The sequence below is a fragment of the Hemiscyllium ocellatum genome, chromosome 12, assembly GCF_020745735.1.
Source record: "Hemiscyllium ocellatum isolate sHemOce1 chromosome 12, sHemOce1.pat.X.cur, whole genome shotgun sequence".
Taxonomy (NCBI): Eukaryota; Metazoa; Chordata; class Chondrichthyes; order Orectolobiformes; family Hemiscylliidae; genus Hemiscyllium; species Hemiscyllium ocellatum.
The window spans coordinates 85,566,437-85,580,243 of record NC_083412.1 but is presented as its reverse complement, the minus strand read 5'-3'; the positions used below and the strand labels follow the sequence as shown (position 1 = coordinate 85,580,243).

General features: G+C 41.9%; 1 protein-coding gene across 1 annotated transcript in view; it reads left to right on the top strand.

The window, feature by feature from the left end:
• Positions 1 to 13,373, top strand: part of LOC132821182 (interferon-induced GTP-binding protein Mx1-like) — a 57,250-nt gene extending 43,877 nt beyond the window's left edge. Inside the window, exons 10-14 of the mRNA XM_060833818.1 lie at positions 31 to 175; positions 5,781 to 5,939; positions 8,140 to 8,216; positions 10,696 to 10,959; positions 13,113 to 13,373. Of these exons, the coding sequence (XP_060689801.1) occupies positions 31 to 175; positions 5,781 to 5,939; positions 8,140 to 8,216; positions 10,696 to 10,959; positions 13,113 to 13,337 (870 nt within the window). The 3' untranslated portion in view covers positions 13,338 to 13,373. The remainder of the gene's footprint in view (positions 1 to 30; positions 176 to 5,780; positions 5,940 to 8,139; positions 8,217 to 10,695; positions 10,960 to 13,112) is intronic.
• The last annotated feature ends 434 nt before the right edge of the window (positions 13,374 to 13,807 follow it).

The window sequence follows — 13,807 nt, the reverse complement described above, 5'->3', positions numbered from 1 at the left end:
ATTATTCACTGCTTTGTATTTTGTTCACAGAAACTCAACGATTTTGGTCAAAACCTCAGGAGTTTATCTTCAGGTGAGGAACCTGATGATTGCATCAGTGAGGAGAGGTGCTACACAAAAGTGCGGAATGAGTTTGAAACCTGGAAACATCAGCTCGACAAAGTAAAACATCAATGTGAGTGCTTGAGGTGAACAATTGTGACGTGACTCCTTTCAGTGCCAAGCAGGGCTTTTGATTGAAAACTGGACAAAAACTGCTGTTAAAACTATCTCCTGTAGTTTCATGTAGCTTATACACTTTAATCCTCCTTTTAATTTGTAATCATTCATGTTAAAACAAACCAGCATTCAAGCCATGTTTGAACAGATTTAAGGTTCATTTGTTACAAGTTATTGCTGAAGGTTCTGTTCATATGAAAAGATGACGTTATTAACAAGAAAACACAGGTACAAGGTTAAAACATATTACACAAAAAGAATACTTAAAAGAAACAATCGCAATAATCCTCGATGGTCTAACTCTAGTGTCCATTATTCTAAGTTCCGTCTGACTTGAAGTTGAGAAGTTAACATTTGAAGTAAAGTGTGCTGAGTCCCTTTGGAGTTCTACCTGATGTCTGCTATTTCATTGCAAACTTTGAATTCTTACACCTCCATTGTCTGTTTGGAAACACCTGGTATTTAAAGGGTCTTTAAATGTCTCTCTGCAATTCACTTCAATCTTATAGCTGTATCGTCAGCTGACTGGTAGCAGCCATGCTTTTAGTTTTTTTTTTGCCTAGTTCCAGCCAGTTAATCCTTTATTGAACAGTGGTTTTCTTTTCCCAAAAAATACCAAACCGTAATTATACAATTGTGACACTGTCATGATGATCAGATTGGATCAGACTAGACGCAGAGTGAAGAAACTCATTGATGCAGAGGGCTGTGGAGGCCAAGTCACTGAGTGTATTTAAGACAGAGATAGATAGGTTCTTGATTGTTAAGGGGAGAAGGCAGGAAAAAGGGATTGAGAAACATATCAACCATGATTGAATGGTGGAGCAGACTCAATGGGCTGAATGGCCTAACTCTACTCCTATACCTTATGGTTATCTCCATGGTTCTTTGTTTTTTTGTTACATTCCTTGACAACTGTCTTTTGTCCAAGTATCTATCAACATCAAAGATTGCTGCTTTGCTCTGCCTCACACATCTATCCCTTCGACACATGTCAAACTTTCTTGGTTGTCCAAGGATATATTCTCCATCCTGGTGATTGTTTAGCCTTTGTGTTTTACATTTCAATTGAAGGAGAACGGAGGTCTGTGTTTCTCTTTCAGAGATCGAACTATAAGCAGCAGGATAATTTGTCCTGCCGTACATCTCACAATGTGTTTTGTGTTTCTGTTTCTTTCTCTGTCTGTTTCATTACCTCATTGCATGTTGTTGGAGACTTAAAGTCAGAGAGTCATAGAAATGTACAGCATGGAAACAGACCCTTCAGTCCAACTCATCCATGTTGACTAGATACCCAATCTAGACCCACCTGCTAGCACCTGGCCCATATTACTCCAAATCCTTCCTATTCATATACCCATCCAAATGCCTTTTATATGTTGCAATCATACTTGTCTCCACCACATACTCTTGCAGCTCTGTCCATGCACATACTACCCTCTCCATGAAAACATTGCCCCACAGGTCTGTTTTATGTCTTTCCCCACTCACCCTAAACCTATGCCCTCTCGTTCTGGACTCACCCACTCCAGGGAAGAGACTATGGCTATTTACCCTATCCATGCCCCTCATGATTTTATAAACCTCTATAAGGTCACCCTTCAGCCTCCAATGCTCCAGGCAAAACAGCCCTAGCCTATTCAACCTCTCCCTATAGCTCAAACCCTCCAACCCTGGCAACATCCTTGTAAATCTTTTATGAACCCTTTCAAATTTCACAACGTCCTTCCGATAGGAAGCAGACCAGATTTGCACGCAATATTCCGATTGTGGCCTAACCAATGTCCTGAACAGCCACAACATGACCTCCCAACTCCTGTACTCAATACTCTGACCAATAAAGGAAAGCATTCCAAATGCCTTCTTCACCATCCTATCTACCCGTGACTCCACTTTCAAGGAGCTATGAACCAGTACTCCAAGGTCTCCTTGTTCAGCAATACACCCCAGGACCTAATGATTAAGTATATAAGTCCTGCTAAGATTTGATGTCCTATTCCTAATTCTTGTGGTCCTTTGCAGTTTCTACTGGTGTGTCAGCAATGTAACATGTGGTATGAATGTTCTTTTGGTTTACCTCAGGCCGCTGAGCCAGATGTTTGCAGGTTCAGGTTCCACTCAAGATTTGAATGAAAAGATTCCATGGAATTCCTTAGATTCACGGTGTCTCCTCAACATAGTACTAAATAATGGGACCCTTCCCCGAGACTGTGTTGCCATGCTGTCAACTCCCTAACCAGCAGAAACAACCTCTCCATTTCAGTTTGGAAAATTCTTAATTGCTCGTGAAGCACTTTGGAACCATGGGGATACCTTCTGGAGAAGGTGGGAGCTGTACATGAAGCATGGGTTGCACCTGACTTGGAGGGGCTCAATTGACCTGGGTGGGAGATTTGCTCATGTAGTTCGGAAGGGTTTACCCTAGTTTGGCAGGGGCGGTGGGAATCAGACCCACATATCTGAGAGGGAGGCAGTGACAGGATGTAGTGAATCTGTTGGGAAGGTTTCTCACGCGATGAAACAAAGGGATTAGTTAAAGTGTGTCTGCTTTAACGGAAGGAGTGTCAGAAATAAGAATGACGAACTTACAGCATGGATCAGTGCTTGGAACTATGATGTTGTGGCCATAACGGAGATGTGGATTTCGCGGGGGCAGGAATGGTTGCTTGATGTTCCAGGGCTAAGAACATTTAAAAAGAACAGGGAGGGTGGAAAAAGAGGATGAGGTGTAGCATTGCTAATCAGAGAGTGCATCATAGCTACAGAAACAAAGATTGTTGAGGAAGGTTTGTCTATTGAGTCAGTATAGGTGGAGGTTAGGAACAGCAAGGGAACAGTCACCACATTGGGGGTTTTCTACAGACCCCCTAATAGCAATAGAAAGATTGAAGAACTCATAGGTGGGCAGATTTTGGAAAAATGCAGATGTAGCAGGGTGGTTGTTATGAGTGATTTCAACTTTCCCAATATCGACTGGAACCTCTTTAGTGCAGATAGTTTGGATGGAGCCGTTTTTGTCAGGTGTATTCAGGAGGGTTTCCTTACTCAGTATGTAGACAGGCCAACAAGGGGAGAGGCCATTTTGGATTTGGAGCCCGGCAATGAGCCAGGACACGTGTCAGATTTCACGGTGGGAGAACACTTTGGTTACAGTGATCACAACTGCCTCACATTTAGCATAGCCTTGGAGAGGGAAAGGAGCAGTTACCGAGGGAAGATATTTAATTAGGGAAAAGGAAATTATGACGCTATCAGACAGAGTTGGGAAGTACAGACTGGGAGCAATAGTTCCAGAAAGGGCAAAGCAGACATGTGGAGACATATAAGGAGCAGATGTTGCGAGTGATGCATGAACTTGTTCCTCTGAGACAGGTAAGAAGGGGTTAGATTAAGGAACCTTGGATGATGAGAATAGAGGAGCTTCCCATCAAAAGGAAGAAGGCAGCTTATGTAAGGTGGAGGAAGCAAGGATCTAGCACAACTTTAAAGGATTACAGGCTAGCTAGAAAGGAGCTCAGAAATGGACTGAGGAGAGCTAGGAGGGGGCATGAAAAAGACTTGGCAAGAAGGATTAGGGAGAACCCAGAGGCATTTTACTCATACGTTAGGAATAAGAGAATGCTCAGGGATAAGGTAGGGCTGATCAGGGATAGCAGAAGGAACTTGTGTGTGGAGTCTGAGCAGATAAGGGAAGCCCAAAATGAGTTTTTTGCTTTGGTTTTCACCATGGAAAGGGAATTTGTTATGAATGAGAACTTTGAAGAGCTGGAATACTGGCTTGAATAGATCGAGATTGATGAAGTTGATGTGCTGGAAATTTTGGCAAACATTAAGATTGATAAGTCCCTAGGGCCAGACCAGATTTATTCTAGGCTGCTCCGGGAAGCGAAAATGGAGGTTGCTAAGCCATTGACAAAGATTTTAGCCTCCTCACTCTCCACTGGAGTCCTACTGGGGGATTGGAAGGAGGCAAATGTTGTTCCTCTTTTCAAGAAGGGTAATCCTGGTAATTACAAACCAGTCAGTCTTATGTCTGTGGTCAGCAAGGTTTTGGAAAGAATTCGGAGGGATAGCATTTATGACTATTTGGCAAAGCATAGTGTGATTAAAGGCAGTCAGCATGGCTTTGTGAGGGTCAGGTCATGCCTAACAAATCATATTGAGTTTTTTGAGGAGGTGATGAGATAGGTTGACAAAAGTCGAGCAGTGGGTGTGGTGTATGTGGACTTCAGCAAGACATTTGATAAGGTTCCCCATGGTAGGCTCACTCATAAAGTCAGGAAGTATGGGATGCAGGGAGATTTGGCTATCTTGATTCAGAATTGGTTGGCTGACAGAAGCCAGAGTGGTTGTCGATGGAAAGTATTCTGTCTGGAGGTCAGTGTTGAGTGGGGTCCTGCAGGGCTCTGTTCTTGGGCCTCTGCTCTTTGCAGTTTTCATAAATGACTTGAATGAAGAGGTTGAAGGGTGGGTTAGTAAATTTGCTGATGACACAAAGGTTGGAGGTGCTGTCGATAGTATTGAGGACTATTGCAGGCTGCAGCGCAACATAGACAGGATGCAGAGCTGGGCTGAGAAATGGCAAATGGAGTTCAACCTTGATAAATGTGAAGTGATGCATTTTGGAAGGTCGAACTCTAATGCTGAATCTAGGATTATCGACAGGATTCTCGGCAGTGTGGTGGAAGAGAGAGATCTTGGTGTTCAAGTGCATAGATCCCTCCAAGTTACCACTCAACTGGATAGGCTTAAGAAAGCATATGGTATTTTGGCTTTCAATTAACAGGGGGATTGAGTTTAATAGCCGCGAGGTTTTGCTACATGTCTAAAAGTCCCTGTGAGACCACACTTGGAATATTGTGTCCACTTCTGGTCACCCTACTATAGGAAAGATACAGAGGCTTTAGAGAGGGTGCAAAGAAGGTTACCAGGATACTGCCTGGACTGGAGGGCTTGTCTTATGAAGAGAGGTTGACTAAGCTCAGACTTTTCTCTCTGGAGAGAAGGAGGAAGAGAGGTGACCTGATCAAGGTATACAAGGTAATGAGAGGCATGGATAGAGTCAATAGCCAGAGACTTTTCTCCAGGGCAGGATTGACTGGCACGAAGGGTCATAGATTTAAGATATTTGGAGAAAGGTATAGAGGGGACATCAGAGGAATTGTGAATGTATGGAATGCGTTGCCAGCTGTGGTGGTGGAAGCCGAGTCATTAGGGACATTTAAGCAACTGCTGGGCATACACATGGAGAGCAGTGAGTTGAGGGGTGCATAGGTTAAGTTATTTTATTTTACATTAGGATTAAACCTCGGCACAATATCATGAGCCAAAGGGCCTGTTCTGGTTCTATGTCTATGTCTATGTCTATGTCTAAAGTCATAAAATCCACTCTAGGATAAGAATGTCTTTCTTTTTGATTGATGATCTGTGATGTGACCACAATTATTAGTCTCTTGCCTATGTCCAGAGCAAAGTATATTGCTGCTAGAGTATCACACAGTGAAGTATTAAATGTCAATTAAAAATGTGGCAATTTCCAATTTATTTATTTTCAATAACAGTCTACGAGGTGATGTGTGATAAGGTGATGGAATATGAGAAGGCCTACCGTGGACGGGAGTTGCCTGGGTTCATCAACTACAAAACTTTTGAGTCAATAGTGAAGCAGCAGATTGTTAAACTGCAACAACCTGCCATTCAGACATTAAAGAAAGTTACCGGTGAGTCAACTGAAACATTATTCATCAAAGAATGAAATCCAAATCATTCTTCGCTACGTATTGAATCTTTCGACTTCACCAGAATGACTTATTCCCTTTTCTCTTTGTTACCCTATTCTTACCTTAAATTTATCTTATGTCCTTTAAGGTCCTTCACCACTCCAGTCACTGATCAAAGGGTATAAACTGCTCATATGCTCCCTGGCCTTGATTAATGGTTCCACTAATTTGGCCATAAGGGAAGAGAGATATCACTCTGGTGAATCTCTTTCCTTGAGTAATTTCATAATTTCCTCTGAGTTTCTTTCAGTCCTTGTGTAAAGGGACTTTCAGTTTTCTATGACATCACTAGTGATGTTGCAATGTCAGAGCAGGAATATATGTTGAAGCAATATCAAGTCATGTATGACACGGGTAAAATGTACTATTTTGCCATTGAGAAGGCTGATACCCTGGGAAGACTAGTTTCGGCGAGCACTCTGAGCCATGAGGGCTGAGAATCTGACTTAGTTTGATTCTGTTTTATGATCACCATAAGGGTGAGTATAAACCTTTTATTTCCTCTTAGACACTCAAATTTCTTTCTTTAACTATTTATTCACAAATGCTTGGGAGTTGTACATCTCCAAAAATGGCAGACAACTCAAATCTGTATCACAAGAACGAAAGTTTTGATACCAGTTTTACAGATAACAGCCTGTATCTATAATTTCTAATAAAAATGTTACACTTCACTTACTCCTATCTTGACCCAGGGGGACTTGGAAAGTTCAGATTCCAGATTAGTATAAATGACTCTATTATCCAATTGAGTGCAAAATAACAAACATGGCTACATTCTCCAATCAGTTACACCATTACACGTCCACAGCTCTCACTGTTAAAACATACTTATTGTTAGAGGAAACCTAGGCTGCTTATCAGTCCTTCCTTTTGCCTGTACTGTTTATTTTCTCTTTCGATCTCAGATGAGATTGTTGCATTTATGTTGAAATGTCACTGAGGACATTTGCTTCCTTAGACAGTAAAGTTACAGTTCTCCACTGTTTTGAATAAATAAATAAAACTTACCGTACAACATTAGAAAAATAAAATAACCAAGTTTACAAGTCCACACTTTTAAAGACCTAGCATTCAAATTCCCTCACAAGCCATTCCATCATTGACTGGGCGTTCACTCGCTTCTCCTGAAATTTCCCTCCATTAGAATCCTGAGGCTGTACAGATAAGTTTCCATTTCTTTTGAAGACGGTTAGCTTCCCTAGGATGGCACTAACTGTTTGTAAACTCCAGTACCTCTCAGCTGCATCAAGCAAATACTGCTTGATGGTCATTGAGTATAAATAAAACAGAGACAGATACGGTCTTGATTGCTGAGGGGATCAAAGGGTACGGGGAAAAAGCGAGCAAATGGGATTGAAAAACCTGTCAGCCATGATTGAATGGTGGAGCAGACTCAATGGGTCAAATGGCCTAATTTCTGCTCCAATGTCTATGGTCTTATGTTTGTGGTCATCCTTCCTTCCACTTTCTGTTTTCTGATCACTTTTAGCCATATCTAGCAATGACTTCCAGGCACTACCCCTGCTCTAACTACTTGAACCCAGCCAACAGCAGCACCGGTGATTTCTGAAGTCACTTGTTAAGTTTCTGAAAATGCTGAAAAGGTCTGGCAGCAGCTGTGGGGGAGAAATCTGAGTTAGCTTTTCTGGTTGACTGACCCTTACTCAAAACTCAACCTCCTCAGAAATTTGACTTGAGCTCTTCAGCTACAACACTACCCCGAGGAACCTCTGCAGTGAGACTGAGAGGATTGACAATCAATGACTACAACTGTCTTCTTTTGTGAGGTATGAGTGAAACTAGAGGAGATTTTCCCCCTGAATCCCGTTGACTTCAGTTATGCTAGGGCATCCGTGTATATACCAAAAATGAATGTTGTCCAGATTTTGCAGTATTTTGACACATTCTTCTTCTGTACTTGAGGAGACAAGGATGAAAGCTGAGAGAACATCACCGTTCTTGGCCTTTGATAGAGGGTAGATTACTGATGATGATCCTCGATGGTCAGTTGTGGCAGTCAGGTTAAGACTGATCTTTCTACCTCATTGTTAATCCTGTGCATTCACATCAATCTTAAGCATTTTGATTACTGTTGTAATTATGTTCCTGACTCTTTCTTTCCCACTTTCACTTACAGAAATTGTGCGCGAGGCTTTTACAGATGTCGCTTTCTACAATTTCAAGGGACTCCCTAATCTAATGAGAGCTGCCAAGGTACAGTGTAGATATTAGTCCATAGGTTAAAAGTTATTGCTTTTCACCTGCAAAGCTATTTTACAAGACTATAAGAGTACATGTTACCTCATGAAGCACAAGAGAATTTGGGTTGAGGAAGTCGATTGTAGAATTTATTATTTAAAATAAATTGTTTCATATCTTGGTATAGGAAGCATAAATAATAGTGGCATCTGAATCAGTCAAGTCTTCACATGTTAATATCATCACTATTTTCAGGCATCTATGTTATCGACACATTTTCCTCAGTTATCACTTGCAGGAAGAGCATTAGGGAGCTTTTCATGCTGTTGTTGACAATTATGGATGCTTATGGATATGTTGACATTTAGCACCATCTAGAATAGCAAGTCTAATGTCAGCAGGAAGCCCATTTGTAGGATGGAATGTTTATTGAAAGATATTGAGTAAATATGCTTTTTCATTTCCTTAGAGGGGTGGCACAGTGTCTCAGTCGGTAGCACTGCTGTCCCACGATGACCATGGACCCTGGTTTGATTCCACTCTTGGGTGAAAGTGAGGACTGCAGATGCTGGACATCAGAGTCTAGATTAGAGTGGCGCTGGAAAAGCACAGCAGGTCAGGCAGCATCTGAAGAGCAGTAAAATCGATGTTTCGGGCAAAAACCCTTCATCTCATTCCTGACGAAGGGCTTTTGCCCGAAACATCGATTTGCCTGCTCCTCAGATGCTGCCTGACCTGCTGAGCTTTTCCAGCGCCACTCTAATCCAGACTTCCACCCTTGGGTGACCATCTGTATGGAGTTTGCAGATTGTCCCTGTGTCTGCGTGAGTTTCCTCTGGGTGCATCGGTCTCCTTCCATTGTGCAAAGATGTGGATTGGCCACGTTAACTTGTCAATAGTGACAAGAGATGTGCAGGTTAGGTGGATTAGCCATGGGAAAATGCAAAGTTACAGGGATAGCGTAGGGGGTGGCTGTGGGTGGGATGCTCTTTGGAGGATTGGCGTGGACTTGATGGTTCAAATGGTCTGCTTCCACCCTGTTGGGATTCTATGAGTCACATGATGTAGTGACTTGAGTTATGCTGAAATACATCAAAGCAGCTGAGCAACTTACAAGGAGTGCATTCATTCAACAAAGTATGTGCTAACTTTGGATTGAGCTATCCAATGAGTCCCACCTCCCTGCTGTTTCCACAAGGGACTTTTTGAAAATCTGTTTCAAATCTCCATTTGAGATTTACTGTTGAAACTGCCTCCAACACACAATTAACTATTGCATTCAGATTATGTTACTGAGCAAAACAATTTGTCCTCATCTCAATCTTGATGAGAGATGATTCCATATACTCACTTCTCCTTTTAATGAATGAATGAATGAATAAGGGCGGCACGGTGGCACAGTGGTTAGCACTGCTGCCTCACAGCGCCAGAGACCTGGGTTCAATTCCCGACTCAGGCGACTGACTGTGTGGAGTTTGCATGTTCTCCCCGTGTCTGCGTGGGTTTCCTCCGGGTGCTCCGGTTTCCTCCCACAGTCCAAAGATGTGCGGGTCAGGTGAATTGGCCATGTTAAATTGCCTGTAGTGTTGGTAAGGGGTAAATGTAGGGTATGGGTGGGTTGCGCTTCGGCGGGTCGGTGTGGACTTGTTGGGCCGAAGGGCCTGTTTCCACACTGTAAGTAATCTAATCTAATCTAATCTTCATGCTATTTCACTGTTAGGATTGAATTTACAGCATACCCCCAAGTGAACACTTCCCTGGACTAATATTTGCTGAGGTTTTTTTTTCCCTGTGATGAATTCAATGACATTACAAAGAGGCTTAATCATCCCAGCTCCTGACACTACAAACTACTGAATGCAACGCATGATTCCTTAACCAAGAGTTCGCAATTACAGCCACATCCTCTACACCGCTTTTGAATTTTACTCAGGTCAGCTCAATTAGCAATGCCCCGTTATTAGACATTGGCTTAGTTTAAACAGTTAATGTTGAAACACTTCAACCATCGAGAATGCTGGTGTCTCTTTCAGAACTTGGACCGGAATTCAACATCCATCAAGGCTTCTTCTCCAAATCTATAAATCCATTGGTGGGGCTGCATGAAATTCTGCCCATAGCAACAGGAATAGTTAATTCAGTCCTTAGAGTCTGTACTCCTGTCCAATTAGACTGTAGCTGATTTGTACGTTAACAGCATTTACCATTAAAATGATGCCTTCTTACTTAGGAATTCCTCACTACAACCATTGGTCACTCCCTATAAAACAGTTAGTTATCATAATCACCCCAATTACCATTGCTCTATCTTTTTCTGCACTCAAAGTTATAAGAGGTTAATCAATTCATTCTTGCTTCATAATTTAATTACTTCATCCTCAGTACTATTCTGTTGAGCAAATACATTATCCTGACCAATTAGAGACAAAATTGAGATGAATGAATATATTAAATCTGGAACAAAGAATCATAGTGTTCATATTTTTGTCACTAGATAAGGATTGAAGACCTAAAGAAGCAACAAGAGAGCCTGGCTGAAACACAGCTGCAAATTCAATTCAAAATTGAAAATGTGGTGTATTCCCAAGACAGTATCTATGGTCAGAAGCTCACGAAAGCGAAGTCTAAATCTGAAGAAGGTTCACACAGGGATGACAAACGTTCAAGTACAAAGAACTGTGATCTTATCAATCCATCTCTGTCTAACAATGGTGCAACAATCCATGAAATGACAACTCATCTGAAAATATACTACACGGTAGGTTCAGATCCCTTCTGAATGGGTTTAAATTGATATTTGTGTAGATTGTAGAAAATTAAAACAGGAAGAATGGAGAGATTATGTTCATTTAACTCTTAACAAAATTTGAATTGATTGATATGCGATTAGTAGAAGTAACTGATGTGTTGAAGTTGTTTCATGCAAAGCAGAACAATGTCGACAGTAATTTTCTGAGTGGCCAATGAAATAGGTTTTATTAGAAACAGCCTTGGAAGAAGAATATTAGATTGCAAACTATGTAGCAGCACATCACAATCTGTGATGACAGCTTTTCTTTTGTAAAAAGATTCTTCCTTCTCTTACATGTTGAATATCTCAAGAATGTTCCAATACAGTAATTGATAAATCATTGGTAATGTTTGTACATCAAATTTCAGTGTTCTTAATCTCAGCATGATGTTTCTTGGGAATAGTGTAACAATTGAGAACCGAGTTGACATTCTGAAGACCCGTGAGTACCGGATGCTTCCAAGATTGGATCAATTGTGGCAAGTCAGTAATAATTGGTTGATGGATACTAGATTTTAGAGGCTAATCAGTTATTGGAAGAAAGGATGAGGGAAGGTATTGAGTTCAACATCTTTGTAGTCCTGGATAGTAATGAGAGACAGTCAGAGGCAGTGAAACAAGTCTTGCAATCAACATAATGAGGATGCAGAGTGGAGAAGTAATTTAGATAATTCACTAGGATCTTAGAATACAGAGACAGGTACACAATTCTTTGACGTTTGCATTTCTCACTGGAATGTAGGAGGTTGAGAGCAGGATGACCTTATTGAAGTTTATAAAATAATGAAGGATATAGATAAGGTGAATGGCAGGTGTCTTTTCCCGAGGGTGGGGGATTTCAAGACTTGGGTGCGTATTTTTTACGTTGAGAGGAGAAAGGTTTATAAAAGATATGAGAGTGGTTCCTGTGCAAAATGAGCTTCCAGAGGTAGTAGTGGATGTGGGTAAAGTTACAATGTTAAAATGACATTCAGAAAAGTCCATGAATAAGAAATGCTGGAGGGATATGGACCATGTGCAGGCAGGTGGGACTAGTTTAGAATTATGTTCAAGCTGCACTGGTTGGACTGAAGGGTCTGGTTCTGTGCTGTGTGACTTTCTGATGCTAAGGGAAATCAGGTTAAGCAATACAATCAGCGGAAAGTCTCTCCACTGGTTGGAATCATACCTGACACAAGGCCCCAAGGACCTACCCCCCACTTCCATCCAAGGCCCCAAAAGATCCATCCACATCTGGCAGAGATTTTTCTGCATATCCAAACACCTCATTGACTGTATCTGTTGCTCTCGATGTGGTCTCTTCTACATTGGGGAGACAGGACGCCAACTCGCAAAACGTTTCAGGGAACATCGCTGGGATGCACACACCATACAACCTACCACCCTGTGGCTGACCACTTCAACTCCCCCTCCCACTCCGCCAAGGATGTGCAAGTTCTGGGCTACCCCCACCTCCAAATCCAAGCCACCTGATGCCTGGAGGAAGAACACCTCATCTTCTACTTTGGGACCCTCCAACCACACCGGATCAATGTCAACTTCACCACTTTCCTCATCTTCCCTCCCAGTCACCTTATCCCAGATCCAACCCTCCAACTCAGCACCGCTCTCTTGACTTGACTTACCTGTCCATCTTCCTTCCCACCTATCTGCTCCACCCTCCCCTCTGACCTATAACCATCACCCTCCACCTCCATTTACCTATCACCTTCCCAGTACCTTACCCCTACCCCCATCCCCAGCTTCCTATTTATCTCTTCCTCCCGCTCCCACATTCCTTATGAACGGCTTATGCCCGAAACATCGATTCTCCTGCTCCTTGGACGCTGCATGACTTTTCTACCACCACACTTTTTGACTAACACAATTGTACAAATTGGGAGTCATTTCATCCAAGTCCTATTACAATGCCACTCATGCTCCATCAGGCTGATGTGCTAAGCCCAAACAACTTTCAACTCACTGTTAATACACAGTGACAGCAGTATATGACATCTATAAGGTACATTCAGCAACTCTGCAAGGCGGAGTACATAGCGTGCCAGTCCATATGAAGCCAGAACATTGCCAGGCATTAACTTGGAAGGAAATTCATTTTTACTTATGTTCTTCTTCCTCAGATTGCGACTGAACGATTGGCTAACCAGGTCCCTCTGATAATAAGTTATTACATCCTCCAAGAATTTGCCGCCAAGCTGCAGATTGAGATGCTTCAGCTGATACAGAAGGATCAAATTGATGAATATCTGCATGAAGAGACAGATGTTGCTGACAAAAGGAAAACCCTCAGAAGTAGACAGCAGCGGCTGGCTCAAGCTCATGATCACCTCTCCAAGTTTTATTGAGTTTTATCGAAAATTGAGAAGCATTCCAAATTGCAACCTAAGAATAAAATGTTAAAGCCTATCTTTATACATGGAGTATCATTTATAAGTAGAAGTGGAGGAATGATGCAGTAGAAAGCCAGAGTTTCAATGATATTGCAAGCTTGTATTACACAGAGAGAGTCAAGATCCAGTCGAAATGTGAAAAACCCACACTGTTGTGCATGAGATATCTTGTTTTCATCTTAATCATTTGTGCAGAGTCTCTTCCTTAGAAATTAAAGTTCTGCACACATGAGAAAGTGCCAATGTTACTGGTATATAAGGAGAAAAGAAAAGTGTCTATCATAATACCAGCATTGACCGTATAATCAGCATGTGGACAATGGAAAGAGTCACCATTCACGTAGCTTCTTGACTATCTGTAGTGTGGTTTCTCACTGATGGACAACCTGTTCTTAAGGGGGGTTAACAATAGATGACGTTCATTT